Source organism: Histoplasma capsulatum, genomic scaffold (assembly GCF_000149585.1).
Source record: "Histoplasma capsulatum NAm1 scaffold_3 genomic scaffold, whole genome shotgun sequence".
Taxonomy (NCBI): Eukaryota; Fungi; Ascomycota; class Eurotiomycetes; order Onygenales; family Ajellomycetaceae; genus Histoplasma; species Histoplasma mississippiense.
The window spans coordinates 927205-948650 of NW_001813980.1; the positions used below are offsets into that span (position 1 = coordinate 927205).

Consider the following 21446-nt stretch of genomic DNA (forward strand, 5'->3'; position numbering starts at 1 on the left):
ACATTTCTGTCCACTTCTCTTTATGTATGTAGTGGCCAAGAGTGCCTCCATCGGTGTTAAAATTACGTAGGTTTTAAATAGGAACGCAATCGTCCTCTTCAATATACATGTTACTCTTTTTTCCGCGCGCATCGCTATTATAAATTTCCGAAGAAATACCCTACACCCTCTCCAAACAAAAAAGTACATTATCCCAAACAGGATTAAACTCCTTGTGTGCATGTTACCTATACACCGGAAGAGGCAGCCGATCCAAAGCTTCCACATTCTCCATCGCAAATGTGCCGCCGCAAACACACGTCCTAAGAACCCCAATCTTCCCAATCAATCTATACATAGAAGCCGACCGGGGCAACCAGGTATCCTCTGAAACCTCACAGCAGCGTACACATCTCCTCTTCGCCACCGTCGGATCCGGCAACTTATTCACATTCTTCTTCAAAATATCCACATCGTGTGTCCGCTTAAACAGCTCTGTACGCTTGTCATCCCCTATCCCAAGCCAACTGTAGTCATACAAAGCCAATGCCATCCTGTCCACCTCCGATCGCACTATCAACGGCATTGTCTCTGTCAAAATCGACATAACAGCCGGCTGGAGTACCGGCGGGATGCTGCATGTGATTAGCATCTCGCGCTCTGGTGCGTTTCGTTCCGCGTTTCCAAACCCGGCAGCCTCGTAGGAACGGGTGACTAGGCTGTCGATGTGCGTGAGCATTTTCTCACAGACATCGGGTTTTAGGGAGGATTGCTCGATGGTATTGTTGATGCTGGCGAAGAGCTGGTAGGACTCGCCACTCAGGTTACTGGCGGCTTTGAATGCTAAAGGGAAACGGCTAAGGTAGCGGAATATATGGCGGAGGAAAGAGCGTGGGACGCTGGAGAGAACTAGGATGAGGGAGGGCGATTCGTATGTTTTGCCTTGTTGAAGGTTAGGATGATGTTAGTGTCGGGGTTAAGATGGAAAGAGCTGGTGGACCTGGTGAAGATAGGTCTATATATTTAAAACTCACTTGGTAAAGAAAATAGATTTCGATCAGGAGGGATCGTATCCTCAATTTCGAAAAGGTCGTTAACCAAATATTTTGCAAGATCAAGGATCCACTTGATGTTCCCCAGAATCATATGGAGAGCTTCTGTGGATGCGCATGCGTGACGGTCAGAATATTTATTTTCTCATTTCCCTCGCTTTTATATATTGGAATAGTTATCATACCTGGCTCAGAAGGGGTGAAATCCCTGCCACTCTTGAGATAATGCGAAAATGTCAAAAGTAGCACCATGATCTGTCGAATGTTTAATATGATCCATGACACAGCAGAGGAAGAAGTTCGTGGCTGGAACCGGGATCTGAAGCCAAGCATGGCTTGCATGGTAAGTCCCTTTTGGATGGATTGGTGGTTTACGAGCTTGTCGTGCTCGGTAAAGTCGACGCTCATGAATAAGATCGAATATACTTCGGTGACGAAAGTTTCTGCGCCTCTGAACAGTAGTAATAGTTAACAGAAGGAGCAAACGTCAGCCTGCTTGAAAAATTTGGTATCCAAAACACTAACCCGGGTTGAGCTGCCGCACAATGACTGTAAGGATATCATCCGCACTGGCATCGCTCCCACACGCCCGAACATAGCCTAATGCCAATGCAGCTATTGCGAAAGTGAATTTGCCTTGAAAATGACAAGTTTCAGTCTCTCATTATGATTTATCAAGATCCACGCGGAAGCCAACAGCTTACCGTTATCATACATGTCGTCGTCCATACCAAACGAGTGCTCCATGCATCGCAAATGCAATTGGCCCTCCCCGCTGAGGACCACTGCCAGACACCCACTTGGCGAAAATGCAATGTGGAGACCTTGGACGGAATTATAAGTATGAACTCTGGTAAATATCTGACATTCGATGTAGTGAAGAAATCGTGCTGAAACCTACCTGACGCGTCGATCGGAAAGGTGAATCCGGCATTAGGCATGCTTGTCACAATGTTATCGTCTTCATTCTCAGTAATCGGCCTCATGGATCTAGCCTCGAAAAATGATATGGAGCTATCATCTTGTGTAATGGCAAGTACGCTGCCAGCTTCCATGTAGTCGATCGAGACAACATATCTATCGAAATATATGTCGTCTAGTTTTCTGAAGATTATTTTAGGCTAACAGTTTGGATATAATTAGTACGAAGGGCCCTATTGTCAGGGCAAGTAGAAGTTCGTTAGGCACAAACGGTCCGTGATTGGGATCTCACCTTGGGGCTAGAGGCCGTGTTCTTCGACACCACATTATCGAAATTTGGGTGCAGGGACTGGGCCATTGTGTCCAATTGCCAGCGAACAAGGATACTCGAGGGTCCAGAGGGAGGTGGTTGACCAAGTTGACTCTGGGCTGGAATGGATGCAACAGCTATGATGCAGGGGCCCGTAGCAGCCTGTGTGCCGGGAACGGCTTGAGGTGCGGTGATTATCTCAAGATGGGTAAGGTTGTATATTGAACCATTCGGGGATGGGAAGCCCGTGATATAATCCACGTCATGGGCTTGCGGGTGAAAAATGGCACTGAGGATTTCAGTCTTGGTATGCAGGATCTGGAAAGCGGGGGTTGGAAACGCAACTGGGCCACCTCCTGGTTTCATGGTTAGATCCCATTCCGGAGGATCCCATTTGACCTGAATCCGGTAAAAATATAATTTCCCATATGTTGAGTAGGCGGCAATAGAAATTCCATTTCCTAGAATGTCCGGTTTCAGGATTTGTACAGGCTTTAGAAATATACACTTAGTTTTTCGTTGGAGAGAGTTGTTTATCTTACCCTCAGCCGGCGCCAGAGCAGCATGTGTCAGTAGCCCATCAAGATATCCAACCGCTTTCAATTCCGTGGATATCTCCGCCCACCTTGAGTCAGGATTCTGATATATAAGTTTGATATGACCAGATTTAGTCACCACAACGAGGCCTGGCTTATTTGCAGGATGCAGCGGCCCCAAAGGACGTCGTCGGTACGCCGGATAGTTCCACCTATCATTCGCCCGTGTCGCTTTGTGAAAACCAAAAAGCTAGAAATATTGGCGATTGAGTTATGTCAACAACAATCACAACGTCAAAATTGAAAGAATTAAGAAAAGAAAAGAGAAATCATTCACCGGCCGGTTCAGGTTTAACCACATCAAGCCAACAGGCTGCGACCAGTCATCGTCAGCATCCATCGAGGCCTGACGCGTCGGATTAACAGTATTCAGCGCCATCATTATGGTGACAACCGAAATGCGACCACAGCTATCCACGATGGCCAGCTCAGAACCGCTTTCGTTCCAGAGAAGATGGACCATGGCATGGCCGCCATGGATATCAGCAATCTGGTTAATGGGGGATTCTTCACTCAAGGTCCATTTGCCATCAATAGGGCTACAGTGAAGGTAACGTAGCAGGACTTTCTGGCCATCTGGTGAGACATACGCAATTGCCCCAAGCTTTGACCATGCCACCTTTCTACTTAAGTGTTAGCAATGCAACTTCATGGGGAATTGAATCAAACGACCATTTTTTTAATAGGGGAAAGGGGGACTTTGAAGAGCATACTGAGAACAGCCCGAAAGCCGAAGCTCGTCTATCCTTTGGGGTAAGCCTTTGATGGTAGGGGCAGCACCTCCCAGCCCCAGCTCTAAAGAAGTTGGATCCCCGAAAAGATCGTCAACATCAATACTGTCTTCCATAATCAGAGGCATCCTAAGATTTACCCCTTACACCTCTAGCGAAGCTACAATACGCAGCGGATAGCTCTAATCTTGCGCGTTGCAAGCACGATGCATGGAGTTCGGATCACAACGTGATATCCCTCCAAATGATTAAGCTTTAATAACAGAAATTATATATAAACAGATAGGCTTGTCGATGACAGACCAGCCAGGTCATATAGATCATATATAGTCGTCGCATCCATGATGTTACGGCGGACCCAGCTCGCTTGAGTCTTGGCATAGATCATGTGACATCGAGTTTTGTTAGGGGGTACTACGGCTACTCTATCACGTGCCCCCCAACATATTGTATTGCTCTCGCGTAGTTAGTTTAGTAATAATGAACGAACGTTATCCTCCTACAAGTTTTGTGAGAGGGTTTTTCCTTGGTTTATTGTTATGATCTATCTAGTTGGCGAGTAATATATTGTGTGGGTCACGTGGGATAGGGCTCGTGTAGTAGCTCCAACAAGTTTTCCGTCCACGGGTGTTGTGTGGTAGCTGGGACAACCGCGGAGACACTAATTCAATGCGGCTAGAAAGTCCTGTCCACCCGTCAAAATATGCGCGTCATGCCACTTGTACTCTGCGAGACTGCAACATTCTGCTGGCAGAAATATGCACACTGGAGGAAATCGATGTTGGGATATTGGGAGGCTAGGCGAGCAAATTGTCATAAAGGGTGGATGATTCCTTGTTACCTTTACTGTCAAAATTTAACACGAATGCTCAACTCTTCAAGAAGATCGTTGGATTTTAAAATTGGACACTGCTAATTTTCGTCCCCTATTCTCTCACTACATCCATTTAACTTGAGCCCAAGGGGTCACAAAATCCAATGGCATCTTTGGCACGGTGAACATATCTCAGGAATTTCAGTTTCGAAAGCTAGTCAAGTTCCAAAAACACTGTTTCTAAAAACTTTGTTGGAAGCTGTAAATCACAACAACAACAAACAACCCCTTGTCCCCCAAATTCAGTGCCCACTATTGAGAGTACAGGCTTCAACGGATAAAAAAGCGGAGGCAGATGGATGCGGGGAAATGTTCAAAGAACCGGAACAATGACTATTTCTGAGGGAGACAAGGTATCGAGACTGGCCTTCGCCAGTTTCCCATTTTTAGAAATACAGTCCACTCAACACAGATTCCTCTCCTCCCAGTGCTGCAAGCCTCTCCACCTGCAGCCCTGGCGCCCAAGTCAGCCGGATGTCAGGAAATTGTAATTGTTTTGTTTTGATTTTGGTGTTTGTGGTCAAAATAAACCCTGACCAATGCAGAATCGGGACTAGCGCATCCGGAGTTCTTTCTGCGGCTCTGATCCTTCTTCCTTCGTCCTTGTCCCCATCCATCCCCTCGCTAACCTCCAACACCACGTCTGCCATCTTTTCTGTCCAACAGCAACACCAGTCGTGGCCACCATTCCTATCGACTGAACGCCCACCAAATCGCGTAGCTTACCCCATGATTTAGCCAGCCGTACGATTTGACGGGCCTGTTTCTTTATCGCTTCTCTCCCCTATATCATACACGTCGTCACGTCACGTCCCGGCTCCAATGGGCTACCCTTTCGACCCCTGGGGAGATTCCTCAGACCTTAGCTCTCCTCCAGCATCACCATCGCCCCCTCCAGGTTTCCTCCCATCTCCTCCACCATCCCAAGACAATTTTGAGCCCAATTCAAATGACTCCTTTACCGCGTCGCAAGACACCACACCTCCAACCAAAAAGAGGAGGAAAGTTGAGCCGAAGCCGCGGTCAACAAAATATCTTGATTTAACCTTGGTTTCCACAACTCCCACGGATTGCTTTGCAAGCCAAACGGATGAGCTAGGCCTTTTGCTGAAGGCTCTTCAGAAGAAGCGCAAAATCGTTGTGATTGCTGGAGCTGGAATTTCAGTTTCTGCTGGGAGTGAGTACATCTAGGCTTTGAGTACATGGCGCCTCTTTGCTGACGTGATAATTCCACAGTCCCTGACTTTCGTTCTGCTCATGGTCTATTTAAGACGTTGAAAAAGGATCACAAACTGAAAACCTCAGGGAAGCAGTTGTTTGACGCGTCAGTGTATCAGGACGATACGATGACTTCATCTTTCCACGACATGGTTCGCTCGTTATCTGGAATGGCGGCCTCTGCTCAACCAACAGCTTTCCACCACCTCCTTGCCAGACTTGCAAAGGATGGCCGCTTAATGCGACTGTATACACAGAATGTTGATGGCATTGAAACGTCGTTGCCCCCTCTGGCAACTGAAGTACCTCTTGGTGTCAAGGCACCGTGGCCGCGAACCATTCAACTACATGGCGGACTTGAAAAAATGGTCTGTCAGAAATGCAGGCATACATCCGACTTCGAAGCAGAACTCTTCCAAGGACCTAATCCACCCTTATGCCAAAAATGCTGCGAAACAGACCAATTCCGTACAACCACTGGCCAGCGTAGTCATGGAGTTGGCAAGCTTAGACCGAGAATAGTTCTCTACAATGAACATAATCCTGACGAAGAGGCCATTGGTTCAGTTGTTACAGCTGATTTACGTGCCAGACCCGATGCTCTGATAGTAGTTGGCACCACCTTAAAGGTTCCAGGGGGTTCGCCGAATTGTCAAAGAAATGTGCCATGTTGTCAGGGGACGGAAAGATGGAATCACTATGTGGATAAATCACGAACCAGTCCCTGTCGGAAAAGGCTTCGAGAACTGTTGGGATCTTGTCATCAAAGGTGATTGCGATGAAGTTGCGAGACAAGCCAACATGAAACCCTGGGACGATGACAGCGATAATACCATTCAAGAATGCACGGAATCAGACGTGGAACGAGTTAAACAGGAACAAGGGCCGTTCTCCGTCATCATCCCTACACCAAAGAAACTTCAAACGAATACTGGTATCCTCACACCCTCATCCAGTCAGGACGAAGCATTCAACATCAAAGACCAACCGCCAATTCCCTTCCCGCTTACGGAAAAGCCAATTAATAAATCTCTATCCTCCATATTATCCGGGGATCCCGGTCGAAAAGCTGCTAAGCCTAGGAAACCAGCTCAGAAAAAAGAGGGAGTTCCAAAGAAAGCCAGGACGACAAACGCAAAAGCCCAACCAAAGAAAATCGATCAACAGTTCCGCGTTGCCAAGTCGAGTAAGCCCTCCGTCACTGCTAAGAAGTCGGTTAATCCTAGCGAAAACGATCTCACTCAACCAATGCATTCTATATCACCCGGTGCGGCTCGTAATAACGGGCCCACGTTTATCGAGACGTCTACCTCCCCGCCGTGGAAGGATACTGCCACGATCTCGCCATCCGGCACCGTCCCGTCTGACCTTGAGAGAATGTTAAACTAAGGATGTACAAAGAACAATATAACAGAATAAACTCAACACTATGGCTAATGGACGTTTGGTTTTGGAGCATCATTTTTATTTTCGAAGCGGATCGGATTTGAAGCACAAATTTTGCGTTCCGTCTCTCTTTTCTCCTTCTCATACTGATTCCCGCCACCAGCTATGTTACATGATACCTAAATAGATCTTTTCAATGCTATATTGCAACCACCGCTCCTGCAGAAAATTCTGGTGGCCCTCGTTTTCTTTTTCACTTGCTGGGCCTGGGAGTTAATGGTACAGGCTGGCTTGGCGTTTGAATTATTATTGTTGTTTTCATTTTGCTCCTTTTGCTTTCTTTCTGTTCTGTTTTGTTTGTAGATTAGAATAAGGAGTTTGTATAGTGGATGGAGATTTTATGTCTCATTTTTATCCACACCTTGTTTCAACTTTCAAAGCTCCACTTGTCAAGACTTTTATATCAAAGGCTGAGTGTCAGGTTATGCTTGACGACTTTTCTACCTTCCACGCAGCATTACCTCATTTTTATTGGTCCCTGGTCAGAGTGGGCTTTTTTGTTTCTTACTTTCCTTTTTCCTTTCACTCTTCTTATACATAGAGTATTCTGTAATATCAATGTGAATTAGTGAACTGCATCAGACCTCTTATGTAGATTCCTGTTTATTTACACTCTATCATTTTTTCTCACACAATTGGGGGGCGGGCATTCACACTCTATTTAAAGCTCATCAATACGTATGATATCTATCATCTACTTCCATACTTGAATATTTTGGTGAATGGATTGGGCAATATTCTCAACCACATTGTGAGAACTTTACTGGTGTTTAATATAAGTGATGTAACAAATCACCAATCATCAATTGTAAGTGGTAACATCTTCTTCAAGTTATCTTATCTACATACTCTGATATATTCTGAAATGGTTCATTCAATACAATACACTATGTTGCATATTAGTCCCATGATATTAATAAGTAAACAATAAATCTGAAATCCCAGAGACGCCGTGGTTACCATAGCCCACACACCTTTACACCTCACTCAACACTTCCTAGAAAGCCAACAACTGCAAATAAAAATATGAGAATAGTTATAAAACATAAAGTCAGGAGGAGAAAAAAGAGAGCAAGACAGTAACAAAGAACCAGAGAGAACAGGGGACAAAATGTTGACCTATGACCCTAAGCTGATATATACCTAAATCATAGCCCATCGCTATCGCTTTCGAGCCCCGAATCTAGGTCTGGATGCATTCCAGCATTCCTCCTCTTCGCCGTATCACTCGCATCCCCATCAATATCAATCTCATCTCCATCCCGATCACTATTTTGAGTAGCTTCTTCCTCGTCTTCTTCTTCCCCATCTCCCCCTTCTTCCTCCTCTTCCTCCTCCTCGTCTTCTTCTTCGTCCTCATCCAACACATCCTCCTCCATTTCCTCCGTCTCATCACCATCACCACCACCACCAACCTCACCAGGCTCCCCCTCCACTTCAGCCACCCCCCCATTACCAATCCCAGGTCGCGACCTCCTAATTGCCATCTCTGTTGCACCCTCTCCACCGCGCTTTAGCCGCTTAGCACCTGGTTCAATCCCATCCTCAACACTTCCAGCTCCATCCGCAGCTGAAGCGGCGCCTACATTTCCTACTGCACCGGCACCTGTTTCTATCCCCATCGTCGCAGCCGTAGTGGCAGCGCCAGATTTGCGATCCTTCTTGCCCCTCCGCTTCTCTGCAGCTGCTTCAGTGTACACGGCTAGTTCGCGCTCGAGGCGCGGGAGGAAGGCGTCGAATTCTATTTGAGAGAGGGCGGCGAAGACGTCTTGTGGGGTTATGGTTTTCTTTTCGGTCTCTTCGTTTGCGCTGGACGTGAAGAGGGGGAATGTGTTAGTTAAGCGATGAAGAAAGAGGAAAAATGGAGTGAAAGAAGTTGTAGGACGTGGGATAAGTATTTTAGGACAGAGGTTTTAGGTAGGAATGGGATATAGGTCTCCCCAGCCTCTTCTTCTTCTTCTTCTTCTTCTCCTCCTCCTCCTCCCCTTTGTGCATGTGTGTGCTCATTGCATATTCGCTAGAATCAAGGGCAATAGGAAGCAGAAGAATGCCTACTGTGATGAGAGGTATGAAACGAATACCGTAGCGGCCTTGGAGATTGCTAACAACGCGTCTTTCTGTATCGAGGTGTTCGGAGGCAAAACACTCTTTGCCAATCGTTGCGTGAGAGATCGCGGGAGGAGGTAATCCTATGCAGCGATCCATAGAAAAAAATTTGACACTATTAGCTTTCCCGTTCCGAATAGTACGATGTGATGGTTCTATCTCTTGGAGATTAAGTCGGATTGACCCAGCATTTGCATTTCCGCTCCAGCGCAACCGTCCCACACATGGACGGGACCTCCGCCTGAAAAGGAGGCCAAAGAGGAAGGAAAGGAAACAAGCAGGCAATTGACAGGATATAGAAATCTCACCTCAACATTCACGCCGGTCTCGATAGGGTCTGTACCGCTCCCGGCTGTTTTTGAGCTCTCCGCCGCCGCTTGCTGTTCTTCTTCATGGCTGTTGGCCTCCGCGACGGAGGATGTGGATTTCCGCGGCGACATTTGGGAAGGGGCCGAGACGCGAGTAAAATTATATTCTCCTATAATATATATGGGTTGGGATATAGATGAGGATCGTGGACTTGGATTATTTCAAGGGAGAAATGTGGGTGGTTGTATCCTTTTCCGCTTTTTCTTAATTCGCGCGTGAGAAATGGTCTCCGCTACACGTTGTGCAAAGAGAGGCTCGATGCGGGAGGGGCGGGGATATGCGACGCACTATACAATCTCGCCGACGTAAGAGATATAGTGGTTAATTTGAAGATATAGTTACTTTTGTTGGGTATTTTTCCGTTCTCTCCCTGAAGGTTGCAGGACTAATGTGAATGGGATGTGGGGGATGTCTACATATTATTTTGATTTCGGAGAGTAAAATGGTTGCTGGCTGAACGCGCGGGTTTCAACTTTTGGAGGTAGAACCATTCTATTCTTGGAGCAAAAAAGTCACTGGAACTCTTAGTGATAAGAAAAAAGTAACTTTATATTCTAATTTTACATCATTCTTCTCAAAGCTTCTTCAACTTATAATCATTTCAATATATATAAATTCAAGATTTTGGCCTGTGCTTTGTAGTCTTGGCTTCGAATGCGCCTGAGGTTCGACTAGAATTGTAGTGTACCATGAAGGCAATCGATATATCCATACAACGGGTGTGGAAGGAAGAAATGGAGCTGTAGAGCTCTATTAAATGCAAATCGTATGAATGCAGGAAGTCGTAAATAACATTAGTGACCTATACATCAAAACCATCTAAAGCGCCTTTAAAAAATCGTCCGGAAACACGGTAGAAAGAAAAGAAGAGAAAAATGATATAGTAGGAAAAGAGGTTATTCCATAACCATCTCATCGTCCTGCTGAGCGTCGTCAACCCATAGACCCTCCAGTTTGAACTCCTCCGCCCATTCTTTGACAATCTGCTTGGTATCTGTACCGCTCACCGCGGCCACGTTGCCGGGGCCGCTTGCAGTGGGCAAGGAAGTAGCTCCTGGAATAACGGGGGCTTCAAGCCATCCCTGGATACGACCATCCCGCCAGTCGTTAATCACTGTCATTGCCGCGCTGCTGATGTTGGGAACACCGCCTTTACCAAGCCGACCCCGCTTTCGAGCAACCTGGATTAGAAAATCATTGGTCTTGTCTCCATCGGTGGGGAAAAGAGGAGGGATGCCGTAGACATCGAGCATTTTGGAGAGGAGGGCAGGCGTGGAAGAAAGTCGATTCAAAAGGAGAGTGACAGCGGGGATAGGGTCTGAGATTTGTTTGGGAGGGATGGCGTTGAGGAGAACGAGACGAGCTTCCTCATTGATCTTCTTAGCCGATTTCGTCCTTCCTTTCTCCGCGTTTGGAAATACTATTCCCGGAGAATCGATGAGTTTGAGCTTGCTGTCAAGCTTCACCTCTCTAATGCCAGTAGTAACTCCGGCTTCAGCACCCACTGGGCATGCCGATGAGGAGCCCTTGTTCAGCCGCGCAGTGAGTGCGTTTACAACCGATGATTTGCCCACATTAGGATACCCAATGATACCGACAGATATCGACCGTTTCAATTGCTTGCTGTGGGCATAAAACTTCAAAGCTTTGAGCAGAGTTTCCGATGTGCTTTTAACGGTCAATTGCTTGTGATCGAAACTGTGGGCATTTGGAGCACCCGTCGATGCCCTCAATGGTAGGGTAGGGAAATATCTTCGAAGGTAGAGCATCCAGCCTTTCAAAACGGGTGGTGGAACAAGATCGATCTTGTTCAGAATGAAGATGAGTCTCTTAGATCCGCCATCTGCGGCAGTGACCTCTCTTTCAACGTCCTTTGATCTTGTTCCTTCCGGGTCTCGAGCATCAAGAACGTAGAGTATGACGTCCGCGGTAGCAACAACTTGCTTAAATACTTTGTCAAACGCCCGTCTCGAAGTCTCCTTCGGCGCTGGCTTCTCGGAGGTTATATCCATTGAGTCATCGAAAAGAACACCGCCATCGTCATCCTCGTCGCTTTCATGATCCCCGTCATCCTCATCCATTTCGTCACCCGTCCCATCGTCATGGCCGTCAAATTCCACCGCTCTCGCGCGAGCCGAAGCAAGCAATGCAGCCATAGGATTCGAATCGTCACCATCCTGGTCCATATCGCCATCTACCAACTCATCGTCCTGGTCCACGTCCTGGCCCAAAATTTCTTCGTCCTCTAATTGCGTATCCGGTAAGTTTTCCGCGACGCTTTGGCGAGCTTTTCTAGCTTCCTCCCGTATCCGTCGATTTTCCTCTTCTTTCAACCGTTTTTTCTCTTCGATTTCGTGGAGGATCTTTTCTTTATAGGGGAACAAATTAGGTATACCCGGATCCTTCTTTAGTTTTGATCGCCATTCAGGGTTCTAAATTAAAACGAGAAGACAGTTCATTAATTGGTTGACAACGACTAGACGTGACATTTTTATTCACCGCAGGTAGCATTATCCGTATGCGGGATTGAGATAAACATACCTTTTTGGCCAGTTTTCTCAACTTCCTCTGCTTCGCTGCACTGGCCTTTTCAATTTTATGTCGAAGCCTCACCGGCGTACGCTTTGATTTCTTGCCTGCAAGAAAAATTTACAAGTCAGTATTATCGGATTGCGACCCAAAGCGAAATGAGAAACTCGGGACAAGTTAGGCATACCAAGCTTGACCATCTTGAGAGCCTCTGTTTCCAAGATTAGTCACAAAAAGGCCGTATATATATCGAGAAGGGAGAGCACGGATATCTTGTCTGCCTTCTCTTTTCCGATTTTGTGTGAGCAAAAAGACGCCAAGATTTCGCAGCACTTGCTCGATCGGGGAAATGTATATCCGTGGCTGCGGTTATAAAATGCGGGGATTCAGATTTGCCAAACAGTGCAAAGAAGAAAGGGGCGATAAAAAATTATATTGCAAGGGACTTAATAAGGAGATGTTTCATTTCTGTTAATAGAGCAATTCTCTGTGTCTTTTAAATTATACCTCCAGAGGTTGTTACGATATTTCAGAGCTTGGAGAGAAGAATACGAGCATCTTGTCTCACCCCGCTGTCGCAATGGGATTCTCCGCGCCGTCGCAAACCTTTTCATTTGACGGTCTCCTTTTTGACTTTGATGGGACCATTATAGATTCGACTCCTGGTTAGCTTTGCTCTTCACTTTTCTGCGCCTATTCAAATTAGGCTTTGGGTTTCTTTTGGGTTCACTCGATGTGCTGACTGTGACGTAGCGATTATCAAGCACTGGCACCGGTTCGTATATATTCAGTTTTAACACCTCAAATGGATCGCCAGATCGATCTTGTACATGTGTATATAATGTCGATATTGTGTATATCTGTGATTGGTCGGAAGGCAACTCCTTTTATGATGGGATCCGTCTTAAGGAGTTTCCCGCATGCTGATTGACATTTGGCAAAATTCAGACTAGGTGCCGAACTGAACTTAGACCCTGAAGTGATATTAAAGACATCCCATGGACGAAGAAGTATAGATGTCCTACAGATCATTGCTCCGGAAAAAGCTAACTGGGAATGTAAGTGGGGTGTTCCAACAAAAATTAGTAAATAAAAATAAAATAAAATAAAATAACCTCTCGCGTTCTCTCTGTTCATCTAACTAAAAATATCAATTCCAGACGTTAGTTATGTTGAAGGCCGGATCCCCAAGGAGTATGGCCAGGATGCTGTGGAAATACCTGGAGCACGACAGCTGCTAGACTCCTTAGATAAAGCAGGAGCCCCCTGGGCTGTGGTTACCTCAGGGACCAAGGCACTTGTACACGGCTGGCTGGAAGTGTTGAAACTTGCGTATCCCAAGTACATGGTTGTCGCCGAAGATGTAGAGGTTGGAAAGCCAGATCCACAATGTTACCTGATGGGCCGCTCACGACTTGGCCTGGATGACGGGGCTGAGATGCTGGTGGTTGAGGACGCACCTTCAGGTATCCGGGCTGGCAAGGCCGCAGGCTTCAAGGTCGTTGCCCTTGCTTCGACGCATAAGATTGACGATCTCAAGGAGGCTGGGGCAGATTGGATTGTTCAGGATCTGCGAAGTGTTACACTGCAAGGCTGCAATGGAAAGGTGGAAATTGAGATATCGAATGCTTTGCAGTGATATATTTGTTCTTCCTTTTTTTTTTCTCTCTTGCTCTCTCTTGCTCTCATTCCTGCCCTTTCCATTTTCAGGGAGGAAAATGGGTTTTTCTTGAAGTCTATTTTCCTCTTTAAGATAAGGGATTGATGCCGCGTAGAAGGAGACACGGCGGACCGATATCTCGTGGCATGGATGGTCAGATTTGAAATACAGCGATGTTTCCGCACATGGTATATGCATTGCTGTCCATCTTGAGCATGCGCTAATGGCTTGTTCTCCTGCTTTATTTTACTTTCAACTCTTACCGCATCATCATTGCACTGGTAGTCATGTGGCTTTCGGGCCCTTGCATTGCGTCCATTAGAGGTTCAGACGGTATATCACACGATTCCCAAGTTGCTGTTACCATTGTTGCTTGCTTTGCCATTTCGCTCTTGCTCCCGGTTATCCACGCAATCATTTCCAGATTCCGTGGCAACACAGAGATCTTCACTCGGCTGGTGCAAGACCGAATCCTTGAGGCAGACCGAATGCAAACAATGCGCACGTACGACGCCGCTGCCGTTGTTACATAGGAGGCTTGTTGTCACTGAATCTATGTATGCCTTTTGTGACGTTTAAATTCTCGAAAACAGTGGACTCAGGCGACCTGTATTTGCAGAGATTGCAGTTTCAGAATCGCCCTGAGACGACTCCTCGAACAAAGATTGTTAACCATCTCGCTACGGTAGCCTGTAGTCTTACCGGTCATATCGCAGAAGAACACTCTTTTGAATCTGCCATGGTCCCTGTCATTGTGTCTGAGGATAACATAGAGGATATCAGAAAACGGTAATAAAATGGTCCCTTAAATTAAAGGTATGGTAGGTAGCAACCATTATTCATGCCAGCCTAATGTGATGTGAGAAAATAACAAACCTGGATGGGTATAACGAGATTATCAAAAACATGCCATTGAGTGCGAAAAACCCCATTTTCGAACGTACACAGGAGCTGAACCGTAAACTAGAAGATATTGCGAGAGCCGTAGAAACACAGCCCTCCGCTGCCTGCCAACAAGATGGTGTTCGCCGCTGAACAATCAGAACTCCGTGCTCTGCGGCCAGCAACTCAAGCACTTGGATATCTGAGTGCTACATTACCTTATCCCAACCATTTTAGAAGTGAGGGTATCTGTACCAACCATAGAGGCTTAGTTTAAGGAGGCTTAACCTTTATATTACTGCTTGTGTGCTGCTTCAATTTCCAGCATGTGAAATTCCATTCATCCATACTGTTCTTCATGTCTAGGGCAACTGTAATTTTGTCTGTCAATGATAAAACCGAACATATCGGTATCAACAGGATACAGGGGGAAAAATAGTAATGTTGTTTTCAACCACATATCCTTTGCAAGGGGGAGTACGGAATCCATTGAAAATGGGAGCCGGGGGGGCATGTCAAAATTCTCTGCACGATTCTATATTTCTGGCATATTGAGACAAAATGCATGAATTCGTGGGGGTTTGTTCATGGAAAGCTGATCCCCCTGTTCAGATATAATCCGTCCGTGCAATGAAAAAAAAGTAAAGCCGATTGAATCCATGCCTCACATTCTTCCTTCCAGATCAATCCGAGACTCTGGAGACGTTTATTTATGATCTCTCTTTCACGCGTGGGATGGTATCTATATAACAGAATTAGAGAAGATTTAACAAGCTAAAAATATCCATTTTGGAGATAGTAAACCATGCGGATCGTCCTCATCGCTTTGCCGGCGCAAGGCTTCGAATCCACACAAGAAGCCAAACCACCCCAGCGGATCCGGGATCTTGAATATCCCTGTTCAACCTCAAACAAGTGCGCCAGTGTAGCCATGGATGTAATTGGACAAATAATTCCAGACTTAATCAAAAAAATAAAATTTCTGTCCGTATCTTCAGGTTGGGGGCGAAGCATCAATGCCTGTGTCTCAAGTTAGTTTTAAGAACAGGCAGTCTCAACCTAGTTACAGAGCAAGCTCAGACTCGCGTGATCAATCCAAAAATATGAAGTAATGTGTGAAAAAAAAAAAAAAAATAAATAAATAAATAAAATAAAATAAAAAATAGAAAATAAATAAATAAATAAACATAAAAACAAAAAAGCGGGGTGAAGTGGGTGCAGAGAAGACAGGGGGGGGATATAGGGGAAAAAAAGGTCTAACAAACACCCCTTCACAGAGTGCACAGAAAATTGTATGTGCTGTACTATGTAGGCACATCATACCAAAAAGCCAAAATCTTTGCGGAGTGACTTGATGATTTATCCCGCCTAAGCAGCCTGATGATGATAATGTCATTGGCATCCCCTATCCCCCTAGCCAGGGGCCTGACGGAGCGCGGCCGAAACGAGGAAGGGATGTTAACCCATGTGCTCTGCCAGGGTCACGTAGTGCGATCAGCCCCTTGCCATACCGTGCCATGCCATGCCACACTTTGTTTGATATTGAGCCTTATTACGCAGCATTATCAATAATCATATAATTATTACTAGTATTGAACATTGGACATGCTTGTTTATTCCGTTACAAGGAAAACGGATGTGCAGGGAGACGTAAGGATAATTAAGTGGCCGAACGGTGACTGGAAGGCTTATGATTCGAATAAAAAAAAAAAATGTACGCCGTACGAAATGGTGATCAACACTCAAGGCATATCTCAAGCGCTGAAGGATCAAGATATCCCTGTCGGTCCCGGTGTGGTGGTTCACCAATTGGGGCAACCCAGCTTATATCAAACGGGCCAAGCGTTCCTCACGACCCGGCTGGTCCAAGCTCGTGAAAGGGGGACGAGCAGAGTGCTCTGTCAGCCATGATTACCCAACAGACATCTGCGACGATGCGCTGCCACTAGCCAGGTGAGATCGACGGTGTCAGCTTCAATTGCTGTTCTTTTGTGGTAAATTTTGGAATCATTAGAACAGGGATTGTGGATGGGTCAATTTCCATTCGAAAGGCGACGTGTATGGCTGGCGGTAAATGGACTTTCCACCGAGAAGAAAACGAGGACACACGGAACATTGGCTACAGTCAGGGAGTAGTAAATTTGTGATGCTGTTCTCTTTTTTGACCATCGCAATGGATACGGTAGCTTGGATTTGGGAGGATCGGACATTTTAACAGATGAGGTGGTTGGTCCGGAGAATACGAAAGGAAGAAAAAAACCCAATTGGCACGGACAACAGCTAGGCCACATGAACATCGATATCCACAGTTATGGTTGCACCCTGCCTATAAGTATCGAGTATTATTTGATATTAGCATCATCCACGCCGTCAATGGTCGTGTTGAGAGTCCGCCAGGACCAAGACGCCTCAAAATCGGCGATGAGTTTATAGACGCCATAAAACTTGTCCAAGTCACTTTTCTTTTTGGCGGGTTAAGTGCGAGAAAAACATTCCGCTTGACTTTGAGTTAGCGCTCTTCCTATCATCTATCCTCGTCAAGGATGCCTGAGCTGGGTTTCATGTCCGTTTCTCTAAAATATCGTTTCGGAGCCACCTTCAAATGGTTGTCGCCAGCAGCCCTCCCCGCGTGGCACAGCCCAAAAATGATTTTCCATTCAAGAGACCAGAACGACTTGCCATTGCAGAGCGATGGTTGGTGCTGTACCCACATGGAAGTCGGCGATATTTTTTTCTCTTTTGCGTCAGCAGAGCCTCACAAATTCGCTGAGACGTGGGGGTCTGAGCTGCTTGCCTGCTCCAGGTTGTTTTCCCAGTGGAACGATTATATCTATCACTTTTAATTCTTCAATGATATTGGCCTACCCTAGTAGTTAATGAAGTTCTACTAATTCGCTCAGAAAGGCCAGGATAGAAAGAGGTGCGGGGGAAGTCAATAATGAAAAACCATTTTCTTCATCTCCGCTGAATAGCCAGCCGTTTCACCGTTTCAGCCAATGTCATTCCTTTCTCGGCCAGTTTCACTTCTCACCATCCTTAAGAATTGAACCTTCGAAACTATGTTGGTTGATCATCGGACATCGTGAACGATGCATTTCGTGCATTTTCAGTTGCCGCGTGAGACAAGCGAAAAGGTGCGGAGCATCATGAAAGGGTTAGACTTTTTGGAGGCTTCAACGATCGCTCCTTTGGTGTCACAGGATAAATCTTTTACAAACCGACCCGTTGATATGAGAGCTGTGAGTGGTTGATTCTGAAGTCAGGGTTTGCGAGAAAAAAAGTAAAGCTGTAGTTAAGGGGGAAAAAAAAAAAAAAGGGGGTAGAAACCTGGTTAGACAAAGCACTGGCTTGACAAAATCATGGTGGTTGGAGGTTAAACAACGTCCGTTCTGGACGCATTATTATTACGCGTGATGTTTACCTAGTACATCATAGCTTTAGGGCAAAGCTACCAAGAACACCGGGCGAAATCAAGGGAAGGCCGAAGGTGATATTTTCGGGTATCCGGGGGCGCGCCGCGCGGTCATGGCCCCCAAAATATCAGATGCGTTCCTACGGAAAGCAGAGCAACAAGCGAAAACCTGTAACCGAACAGCGAAAGCTTGATCTTCAAAAGGCCATCGAGTCCAGACTAGTACCTACTACGAATTCCCAAAAGAATGGCGTCTCTCTTCTTGCTTGCTCGTCTGCTCGCAATGATGCTGACCCTGACGCCGTTTGCTTGGTGAAGTTTCCACATTGGCATAGATCAAATTGGCATAGATCCACATTCAATCAGCGCGGATGTCGATGCCTCACGGGTGGTGGTTGACGTAAATCACAATGTCAGGAGATCGAACGTGAATCAGAACGAGTTATGCATGCCATGTAGTTCAATCTAACATCTACCCCCTTATCCCGGCTCATAGTTTGGAAATTTGGCGCAGGAGACTGGGAAGACTTGGTGGAAAACATTATTATTCTTCTTGTTCCTTTTTTCCCTGTGGAGCACCCCCATCGTTGTTAGTCGTTGTCCAGATGTCCGGATGTAACACGCACACACACGAGGTAAATAGTAGGACAGATAAGTTTGTAATATTTTGGAGATACAGTGCATTTGTCGTCCATTTCGAAAGTTCTCGTTGTTTGGCAAGTATTATCTGTAATCACACAAGCTCAATTTGAAACTGATGGCTGAAATATTACATGTATGATCAAAGTTTCAAGTGGATGTTGCAGCAAATCGGCGAGTAGCTTCCAATGTTCTCGCTGCAACTCGGTATTTAATCTGTGGCCGTTTTATAACGAGTGGAAGCCGTCGGGGGATAGCCGCTTGTATATTTAAATGTTTGCTTGATGGATTGGGTTGGTCTCGGCGAAATTGCACAGATAAAATCAATCTATGAAGTTGATGCCGAAAATTCACCAAAAGGAATACCCTTAGAATCAGTAACTGAAGATTTTGGCGCAGTTTCTGAATGGGTTTCCATCACTTTGCCAACGCATTGACCGGAGGCGACTGGAGAACAAGGAGTGATGACCTCAGCCAGCCGCGAACTTCAACAGCCCCATTAGCAAGGGGAACTTGGTCAAGGATTTGACCTCATACTAACCAAATTTAGCCAGTAGATACTTGCCAAAACAAAGCGCAGCGCCAGTGATTCGTAAAAACACTCTTGAATTATAACCTCCCCGATACACAAGTCTTGATCGAATTGAATTTTTTTTTTTTTACTCGGGATGAAACCGGAGCCCTCAAGGGCCGGTGAAACAAGGCAGATCATGGCATTTTGGTTGGTCCGGTTAGCCCCTATGCAGACGCACGACAGGAGTCGAGCTAACGCAGGAACAGAGTACTTGCTGCGATGTGGTGTACGCACCACCTGAGCTTGTATAGTGTTCCGACGGAATAGTCAAGGTAGAAGTTGGCAGGAAGAAGCCACGCCGGAGCTCCCTGAGGGTAATAAATCTTCGGAACGAGTCACACATACGTTAGCGTCGGGCGTCAATGGGGGAACTGTGCTGGGCGACGCGACTGCTTTGGGGGCCTCTTGTGCCTTGTCGAATCCGTTAGGTTGGATGCCAATGTGGATGGCGTCGGGGGGCTTTGTGGAATCGGTTCCAGGGTCACAAGAGCTACGGACTCAACCCGCCACGGAAGGCGGATCGGGAGAGTCCAATTGGCAATAATAATACTGAAGTACGAGGTTGTGTTCTTCCCGCCATGATCTGAGCTGTTTGATGAAATAACCCCATGAATATAATCCGGAGAGGGCAATCGAAGGGAGGGATAAGAATAATGACAGCGTGGTGTCCATCGTTGATCAAAAACGACTAATCCGTAGAATGTAAATCGTTGCAGATCCATGTCCTTGCCTTGATCTCAGATCCAGTAAAGGAGGAGTACAGAGAAAAATGAATTACACTCGTTGACGTCAAGTGATGGTTGCGCATCCCTTCCCCTGTCTTCATCCATGAATGCTCTCACCCTGGGGTTTTGAGCGAAAAAGATTGCCCCGATAAACTCCATTCGTCCAGCGCACTGTGCCCGGGTCTCGCAAGTTCCGCCAAGTTTCCCCAGACGCGATGCGCGATATTCAGGTTTGAGTTCTTAGAGAAAGCCGAACAGAAAGGGGGTCACATGGATTGAAGCCAAGCAGGCGGCCCAATCATCGAGTCATCGAAGTCATTTTGGGCTTGCAAACTGTCGCCATGACGGGAGCTATATCAGAACTATTTTCCCAAGAGACAGGGTGAACGGTGCATTTCCCGTGTGAAGGATGTGTGCCCGATGCATCTCCGTCTCTCGAGAGATCCCCTCTCGACAACCCATAACATCCTCGAAGTCCAAGATCGTACGTGCAAGCATTCGACCAGGATGCCAGGCAGACAGGGAATAGTTTCCGATGAACCCTGCCCGCCCGCGATTTTAAGAGCCCCATTATCTGGCACTTGGTGGCCGGGGTCCCTGTTGACAAATATCAGACACAACGCTCCGTACATCGATGATGAAGCTGGATTACGGGTGCATGAGCGGAGCACAATACAGCGTAAGCCTTGGTGCTCCGGAGCAGCCTGCCGTAAGAGCTCCCAGCCTGTATCCTTGGAAATCCAGACAGGCTTAGGCTTATCTCCAGCCTCCAAGCGCATGGAGCCCCGTAGATCGACACCGAAGAGGCTTTTTGACCGGCGAAAGACCTGGTTGGAAGCGGCCTGTATTTTTGTATTTTATTCCCTGGCCGCCAGGAGGCGATATTTCCGCAATTCTGTCGCTGTGTACTCCGTACTCTGTATGTACAGTACCGTAACTGATTCTTTACAAAGAGCCGCCCCAGGTGGCCTGGCTGGTACCAAATTGTCTCTGTTGGTTGCACACAACCCTATGTACGCTGCGTACGTACCTGGCCTGGGCTGTGATACCGTCACGTACGGCCCGTTCCCCCATACGGGGCTCATACGGGCGGGTCAGGGCTACCAGGTACCTTGCAGCGCCAGCTTGGCCCCAGGTACGGGGTACGGGGGCAAGTACCGTACCTGAACCAGGAAACCTGGTCCTTGTGCCTGTACCTGTACCGTACCGCGCCATCGTTCCCCTCCCGTGGCTCCGTCTGGCTGACTTTTTGGCTCTTGCTCTCTCTCATCGAACGACAAACCTCTTCTCTATCCCACACTTGTCTCATCTCAGTCTTTTCTTCTTTCTTTATCTGTCTGTCTCTCCTTCGTCTCTCTGTCTCTGTCTCTCTGTCTGTCATTAATTCGTTTTCTTCTGTCTCTTCTTCTGTCGCTCTTTTACT

General features: G+C 46.6%; 6 protein-coding genes across 6 annotated transcripts; 3 read left to right on the forward strand and 3 right to left on the reverse strand.

The window, feature by feature from the left end:
• Positions 1 to 223: 223 nt before the first annotated feature.
• On the reverse strand, positions 224 to 3932 carry HCAG_03416 (predicted protein; the record flags this gene model as incomplete). The annotated part of the gene is made up of 10 exons (XM_001541269.1): positions 224 to 921; positions 1014 to 1136; positions 1217 to 1480; positions 1557 to 1646; positions 1933 to 2152; positions 2245 to 2723; positions 2805 to 3048; positions 3136 to 3481; positions 3572 to 3653; positions 3893 to 3932. 10 exons carry the CDS (start codon positions 3930 to 3932, stop codon positions 224 to 226), a joined length of 2586 nt encoding a protein of 861 aa, XP_001541319.1.
• Positions 3933 to 5285: 1353 nt separating this feature from the next.
• Positions 5286 to 7070, forward strand: HCAG_03417 (predicted protein; the record flags this gene model as incomplete). The annotated part of the gene is made up of 3 exons (XM_001541270.1): positions 5286 to 5640; positions 5700 to 6320; positions 6403 to 7070. The coding sequence occupies 3 exons, from the start codon at positions 5286 to 5288 to the stop codon at positions 7068 to 7070; spliced, it is 1644 nt and encodes a 547-aa protein (XP_001541320.1).
• A 1205-nt stretch (positions 7071 to 8275) lies between these two features.
• HCAG_03418 (predicted protein) lies at positions 8276 to 9673 on the reverse strand (the record flags this gene model as incomplete). The annotated part of the gene is made up of 3 exons (XM_001541271.1): positions 8276 to 8936; positions 9183 to 9316; positions 9542 to 9673. 3 exons carry the CDS (start codon positions 9671 to 9673, stop codon positions 8276 to 8278), a joined length of 927 nt encoding a protein of 308 aa, XP_001541321.1.
• An 825-nt stretch (positions 9674 to 10498) lies between these two features.
• On the reverse strand, positions 10499 to 12331 carry HCAG_03419 (predicted protein; the record flags this gene model as incomplete). The annotated part of the gene is made up of 3 exons (XM_001541272.1): positions 10499 to 12034; positions 12144 to 12238; positions 12319 to 12331. 3 exons carry the CDS (start codon positions 12329 to 12331, stop codon positions 10499 to 10501), a joined length of 1644 nt encoding a protein of 547 aa, XP_001541322.1.
• Positions 12332 to 12711: 380 nt separating this feature from the next.
• HCAG_03420 (hypothetical protein) lies at positions 12712 to 13770 on the forward strand (the record flags this gene model as incomplete). Its single annotated transcript, XM_001541273.1, has 4 exons — positions 12712 to 12796; positions 12885 to 12906; positions 13080 to 13189; positions 13292 to 13770. 4 exons carry the CDS (start codon positions 12712 to 12714, stop codon positions 13768 to 13770), a joined length of 696 nt encoding a protein of 231 aa, XP_001541323.1.
• Positions 13771 to 20530: 6760 nt separating this feature from the next.
• Positions 20531 to 21190, forward strand: HCAG_03421 (predicted protein; the record flags this gene model as incomplete). The annotated part of the gene is made up of 2 exons (XM_001541274.1): positions 20531 to 20942; positions 20988 to 21190. The coding sequence occupies 2 exons, from the start codon at positions 20531 to 20533 to the stop codon at positions 21188 to 21190; spliced, it is 615 nt and encodes a 204-aa protein (XP_001541324.1).
• Between the last annotated feature and the right edge of the window lie 256 nt (positions 21191 to 21446).